Source organism: Trachemys scripta, chromosome 1 (assembly GCF_013100865.1).
Source record: "Trachemys scripta elegans isolate TJP31775 chromosome 1, CAS_Tse_1.0, whole genome shotgun sequence".
In the NCBI taxonomy this organism is placed as follows: Eukaryota; Metazoa; Chordata; order Testudines; family Emydidae; genus Trachemys; species Trachemys scripta.
In genome coordinates this window covers 92,372,899-92,380,017 of record NC_048298.1, presented here as the reverse complement: position 1 = coordinate 92,380,017, position 7,119 = coordinate 92,372,899, and the positions used below count along the sequence as shown (strand labels likewise).

Genomic DNA, 7,119 nt, shown 5'->3' with positions numbered 1-7,119 from the left:
CCCCCTGCACCTGTACAGATACCCCCACAGAGACACCCAGAGACAAACAACCCCCTGCACCTGTACAGATACCCCCACAGAGACAAAATCAGTCCCTGTACCTGTACAAAAATTTCACATACACCTACCCACAGAAAAACCAGTCCTGAACCCCTGTACACACACACACACTCTCATCTGCCCACCATACGCCTATATGGGAATTACCATATTCACAAAAATTCCCACCCTCACTCCCAGTATGGTTGCCAGTTTTCCAATTTTTTTAAAACTGGACACTACAGCCCCCTCCCAGTCACTCGCTCCCCCCTCCCATGGGACTCACCTGCCACCTGCAGAGCTGGGCTGGGAGGAGCTGTCGCGGTGCCTGCCTGCTTGCCCAATTGGGGCATGGCAGGGCAGGGGCTAATCGGGGGGCCAGCAGAGGGGGGTTTGGTCCCTGGAGCAAGAGTCAGGGGGCATAGCAAGGCGGGGGGGAGGCGGGGTTGGTCACCGGAGCGAGGGGCCATAGAGAGCCGGGCCCCGGCTGAGAAGGTGGTACCTACCTCTTCTCCGCTGGAGCTGGGAGCCAGTTCCTAAGCTTCTCTCCAGTCCATCAGCTGAGCTCCTCCAGCAGCAGATGCCCTTCCCACCCTCCCTGCAGCAGAGGCTGGTCACTGTGGGAACCAGACTTTTGGTGTCTGGTCAGTCGTACTAACCAGACACTGCACAGGTCCCCTTTTGACCGGACTTTTCAGTCGAAAACCAGACACTTGGCAACCATAATTCCCACATAGCTGCCCCCGCCCACAGACACCCCCATTTTTCACACCTGCACCCTCATCCTCCCAGCACAATCGTACTCACACACAGACTGATCTTTTGACATTGTTCACAGAGTCCTAAATCTTTATGTTTATTCATGATAAGCTGGAGGAGGGCGGTGGAAATTACAGCTTGCAGAAAGCCCTGTCCCCAGCCCATGGCGTCTTGGTCTTCAGTCATCCACCAGGGCACAATACCACCATGAAACCCTGGGAGCTAGAGGTGGGAAAGGGTGTGTCTCATACCCTGCCCCACTGTCCTAAACCAGCCCTATGAGACCAGTCTGCAGGTGGGACATCAGAACCCTTTAAAGAACGAGGATATTCCATGCGGTTGAGATAGTATCAGGTCACACAGGAGGTGGGGAGCTGTCCCCAAGAGACACTAGAGCAGCTGGAGGTGTGGGGAGGACAACCCTGGGGCGGGCTCTATGTGTTTGTTGGTGGGGGGGGGGGCGGAATTGTCCCCATGATCCTGACCCAGAGCGTCTGGTTCCCATGGACACTGGGACAGCTTGGGCACCTGATGAGGGCACTAGAGTAATTAGCAACCACTCGTAATACTCTATGTTGGTTGTAGGGGGATTCAGTGCTGGACTCCTCTCTGCAGCTCCGCACCCGCCTCTGCCCTTATCAAGTCCCCCTTCCGAGCCCAACCCAGATACTGTCGCCCTGCCCCTCCCACGGGGATTTCTGAAGTCACAGGAGGTGCTCTGCCCTTCCAGACACTCCTCGAGCTTGCCCCATCTCCAAGTGGAGCCTTGGACCTGGCTGCCTCGCAGTCCGCAACCCCCCCGCCCCCCCGGATACAGACTGGAGTGTCCAGGAGACAGAGGGACAGAGCCTCCCCTTTCCATTCACTACAAATAACTGATGTGCAGTGCATTGGGTTTATCACAGCTCCCGGGCTCCTCCGGGAGCGGCTTCTGCTCACTACCTCCTGCTGCTCCACTGGTCAGGGGACACTCCTGTCTACCATTGCCATTCTGGGCAATCTTGCTGACCCCGCAGTCCTCTGCTTCCTCCTCCTCCTCTTCCTCTTCCTCCTCTTCAGTCTTCTCTGGGGGACGTGCCACCACCTCCTGGTTCTGCACCCGGCGGGACGGCCTCAGGATGGCCCTGCGGAAACCCTGCTTGAACCGGTAGGAGAGGAAGCCATAGATGATGGGGTTGGCGCAGCTGTTGGCGTAGGGGAGCACCACGACGAGGAAGTAGACCCCGAAGAGAGACGGCTCTTCGGGCAATGGGCAGACCACGTTGATGATGTTGAGCACGTAGAAGGGAAGCCAGCAGAGCACGAAGACAGCCACCACGGCCACCACCATGCGAGTGACCCTGCGCTCTGACCGCTTGCGCTTGGATGAAAGGGCCCGCACCCTCCGGCCAGAAGAGCGGACCTTGACAACGATGAGCAGGTAGCAGAGGCAGATCACCAGCAGTGGCCCAAAGAAGCCCAGCGCGGCTGTGTAGATGATAAAGCCAGCTCTCCACACGGAGGCTGGCTCGGGCCACTGGATGTGGCAGGTGCTCATCCCCAAGGGGACGTTCGAGAACACTACCACCGGCAGCACCACCACTGACGACAGCACCCACACCGTGGCGCTAACGGCCTTGGCCACGCGGGCCGTCCGCCACTTTGACGATTTCCCTGGGTGCACCACGGCCAGGTAGCGGTCAACGCTCATCACAGTCAGGCAGAAGATGCTGGTGAACTGGTTTATGGCATCCACGGCCATCACCAGGCGGCACATGAAGGAGCCGAAGGGCCAGTAGGAGAGTGCGTTCTGTGCAGCCAGGAAGGGCAGCCCCAGCATGAACAGCTCATCTGCCAGCGCCAGGTTGAGGATATAGACATTGGTCACCGATTCGTTCACCGAGTGGCGCAGGACCACGTAGATGACCAGGGAGTTCCCAACCAGCCCAACCACGCAGACAATGAGGTAGACCAGGGGAATGAGGACTCCGCTGACATCCATGCCCGGGCTGGCCGTTGTGGATAGGTTCCCCAGGATGGAACTTGCCCAGCTGGTGGAGATGTTCCTCTCCTCCGAAGCCACAGGAGTGGAGGAGGTGAAAGCAGGAGAGTCCATGGCAAAGGAAGGATGGGGCGATCTCCCACTGGATCAGCTGGAGAGTTGGAGGCAGGAGGAGAGGAAGAAGAAAGGCATTTACACTTTAAAAGTCAGAGCCGAACAAGCCACATGTAAAATAGCAGGCATAACAACATGTGGGCACAGACACAGGTGGGAAGGAGAGCAGGGTTCAGATGCCAGAGTCTCTGGAGCATATGGGAGAATGTCAGATGTGACCAGCTGTTTAAGAACCCACCATTGGGTGTTTGAGACAAGCAGGAAAATGGCCTGATACAGCCAAGTGACTTCCCAGGGGAAAGAGCCCAAGGGAGCAATCACAGGCCTCCATTTCCATTGAAAATGGCTCCGGGGCTGGTGAAGTTAATTTCAGGGGCCCTGATTCTCATGTATGCTGAAGCCTCTTTACATTGGACCGGATCCTGCTGTAAGTCACCAGGACATTATTGTCCACCCCCCGCCCCCTGCCCACTACTGAGGCTGAAAAATCCCCTTGAAGTCCAGAGCAAATGTCAGAAGCTTGGCTTAGAGCCCTGGAAGAAGGAGAGGCAGGTTTTGCATCACCCCTGCACATGAATAAAGGAGGAGTTGGAGTATTTATAACATTCCCACTGGAGGCAGATGGAGTTATACATCCAACTACCACCCGCTCTCACTCTCTCTGCACCCCAGCAGCAGCTCTCAGCCTTCTCGAATCCAGGTTGCTAATGGAAGGGGCAGACCCTGCCTCACCACTCCACAGCACCAAAACAAACTTCAAGCCCTCTTAATCTTTTGATGCCCAACTGCCCGTCACATCAGGCTTTGGCAAAGAAACGCTCAGAGTGAACCCTGTACAAACAGGCAGCTTGTGTGTGTGCCAGCTGTCCACTGACAATGGCAGAGATTGAACATGGGACGGGAGGGACGTGGTTCTTGTCCGTCGCCTCTTTGGGGCGGGGCTGGGGCCATGTGGGAGCCGCAGCTCAGCACAGGGCAAAATGTGGAGACACAGCCTCTTGCCCTAAGCTATGCCGGGGGAGTCTATGGTGGCAAGTCAGCGATGCTCTTGGATTATCAGGGGTCTGGAAGAGCCCCTGTGAGATTTCAAATGGCAGCCCCATGCCTTTGTCACCCCTTGGTGTATTGATCCCACTGCTTGATTAGCTCCTCAAATAGCCATATTGTAAGTGGGGAGGACTTGCATGGAAGGGGATGGATGCTTAGCCACCACGGCACCTTCCCCACCCCAGTCTCACCTGAGGGTTTGGGCCAGGAGACCCTTCAATGTTTCAAAGCTTATCCCGGCTTTTCCCTAGTAACGAGGCTCAGCATCTCAAAGGACACGATTTCCAGTCCTACCCACCTCCAGCAGCTAAGAAATATGCTGAGAACTATTTTGCCTCATGGTGTTTTTCAAACCGTACAAAACCAGGGCAGGCAAAGATTTGATATTAAAAATCTAAAAAAAACCCCGAACATTAATCAAACTTCTGGAAGCCTCAGGCAAAGTCTGAGGTTTGGGTTGGTTCTTATAATATCGGAACATGTTGTGAGGAACCCCACAGAGATACCTCCCATGTTTCACACCTTCTACTTGTGCCCACATTCCAGTGGGCCCCCTCTGCCCTGGTTCTCTACCGAACACAGCTAGGACATTGTTACGTGATCCTTGTTATCTGTGTTGAATGAGCTTCTGGTTTATGACGGGGGGAGGAGTGGAAATGCCCAGAGAGGGAGCTGAACTGTTTAGGGAAGTCCGAGGGGGGTGTAAATGGGATGAAATTGAACAATGGGAAGCTCAGGCTGAATATCAGGAAAGGTTTCCTGACAGTGAAGTCCATTGGGCTGTGGAATAACCTTTGCAATGGAAGCCCCATCACTTGGGCCACTTAATACGAGGCAGGCAAAGCCCTGAAAATACACTGTAAGGAACTGCTCTGCACTGGCCAGGAAAGATGGACTGAATAGAAAGCGTATCCTGCATCTTGGCAGGGGGTTAGACTAGATGACCCCTGTGGTCCCTTCTAACCCTCTGGTTCTATGATTCGAGCCTTTCCAATTTCTAACCTTTATGATTCTTTGAGCTCTTCTCCAATCTCTTCCAGAGCCCTCTCAGTGCTGTACATAGGTGTTAATTTTTTCAGGGGAGTGGCAGGCACGGGGGCCAGGTACAGTGATAGAGGGTATGTCCCCACTGCATGGTAAAGCCCAGGTCTGTGGGACCTGGGCTTGGAGACTCAGTGTTTCCAAGACCACACTTGAGCATCCACACTGCATTGTAAGCCTGGGTTTACAATTGCTGGCCCCAAGTCTCACAGCCGTGCTAACACGTCCATACTGTGGTTTGCAGATCTTCTGATTCAGGTCTGTGACTTGACCTGCCTCCCCACTGCAAAATGACAGGGCTTGGACCTGAGTCTCAGATGGACCCAGGCTCTGACCCACCCAGCTCCTGAATGCTTGCTGACCCGAGGCAGGCTGATTTGTGTGGGGACAGAAGGGGGCTTGGGCTCAAACCTTAGTCAGTGCCCAGACATAGTGTGCCATGTAGACATACCTAGAGAATAGGAATAGGCTGATGGCAGGAAGTAAGGAGTGGTGAAATCTAAGTCCCATAAAGAGCGGCAGGTAGAGGCAAGGGATCTCAGTGAGTGCTCTGACTGCAGGCATGGGGCCTCATGGGAGTATTGGTGCAGTTGGACGTCTGGGAGAGGGGTGCAGATGTGGTGGACCCAATGGGGTTGAGGAAACTATTGGGAGATGACTGGGGAATAGGATCAAGAACCTGGCTACTTAGCTTATAAGCTCTTTGGGGCCGGGACTTTTTGTATTGGGGCACCTGATGGGGCCTCTAGGTGCTCCAGTAATGCAAATAAACCGTAACAACGGTACGAGTGTGTTTGTGATTAGGGGTTGGGGTCCCAGGGAGGTGGGGGTTTGTGAGTTAAGTGCCAATTTCTATCTTTATCCAAGAAATCCAAACTCTTTAGGAATAAGAAACCACACTGACAGTGGGAAACGAGGGAGAAATTGTCGGGCGGGGGGGGGGGGGGAGTGTAGCAGAGAGCGGAATCACCCAAGCATAGATCAGCTTTGTAAGTGATGGGAAACCCACCTAGAATTCCCTGAAGCAATGTACATAGCCTCTCTCTTGAATCCTGCACCTTCTCCATCCCTCCCACCTTGACTTGCACCCATTCATTCCTACTCCAGTTCATGACTCTCTCACCTCCTGCACTGGGTACAGACACCATGGCCATCACCAGTCACCAGTCTGTGGGGACAGAGCGGGGCAGGAGAGGCAGCAGGTTCCATTTGGGGGGACTGCAGAACCAACTTCTGCACATGAGAGCGCCTGGAGGAGAGGGTGGAAAGAGGAGGCAGATCTGCCTGGTACTTACACGTCAATGGGATTTACGTGTTCCTCCACGCGCCGGGAGAATGTGTGTCATATTGTTTCTTCCCCTTTAAAAAAAATTTCCCAATGAAATCTCCGTGTGGTTTGAGTCCTTGAGGGGCTGGAATTGCTTGTCACACTTCTCCAGAGGTGCCTGATGCCCTCACCTCTTCTGCTGCTCCAGAGGTGGTGGGACTTTTCTGCCTTCTTCCAGCACTGCCACATCTGCCTGTTCACATTCTCCCATCTGGTCTCCAGGGCTTGCCTGCTGCAGGGACCAGACCCAGCTCCCAGCACTGCTCAGTGGAGCCAGGACTCCCCTCTCCAGCTCTCCATCCGCTGAAGTGGGGGCTTGGAGGACAGGGTTAGGTAGATCAAGCGTGTCAGTTACTCCCGGGAATGATCCCACCAGCCAATCAGCATAGACTTGGGGGGGGGGTGGGGGGAAGAGAGCGAGCATGAGAGAGAGAGAGAGAGAATGAATGGTAGCAGAGGGAGAACGGGGGGAGAAGGAAAAGAGAGGAGTGCCAGAGTGATTGTGATGGAGAGAGAGAGGGAGGGAGGGGGGGAGGGAGAGAGAGAGAGAGAGAACGAGAATGAGGGGGGGGTTGTGACAGATGGTGACGGAGGGCAAGCCAGATAGGGAGAAGGAATGAGGGGGAGTGGAGGAGAGTGAAAGCAGGAAAGGAGAGATGCAGAGAGCGGCTGGGTGCTGTGAGAACGCAGTGCAGGGGAGGCAGGCTGGATGGAGCAGGTGGCTGAGTCCTGCTCTCCAGGGGGAGTTTTTTTATAGGGCCGCAGGCGGGGTGAGAGATTACAGATGCGCAGGAGAGGTGTTCCCTGCCCC

General features: G+C 54.9%; 1 protein-coding gene across 1 annotated transcript; it reads right to left on the bottom strand.

The window, feature by feature from the left end:
• Positions 1-870: 870 nt before the first annotated feature.
• Positions 871-6,784, bottom strand: SSTR3 (somatostatin receptor 3). Its single transcript, XM_034757932.1, has 2 exons — positions 6,277-6,784; positions 871-2,930 (listed from the first exon to the last, which is right to left on the bottom strand). Exon 2 carries the CDS (start codon positions 2,891-2,893, stop codon positions 1,664-1,666), a length of 1,230 nt encoding a protein of 409 aa, XP_034613823.1. The 5' UTR covers positions 2,894-2,930; positions 6,277-6,784; the 3' UTR covers positions 871-1,663.
• Positions 6,785-7,119: the final 335 nt, after the last annotated feature.

Bases quoted from the DNA above. Each gene is read 5' to 3' on its own strand.
- SSTR3 (XM_034757932.1), bottom strand. From the start codon at position 2,893: ATGGACTCTCCTGCTTTCACCTCCTCCACTCCTGTGGCTTCGGAGGAG.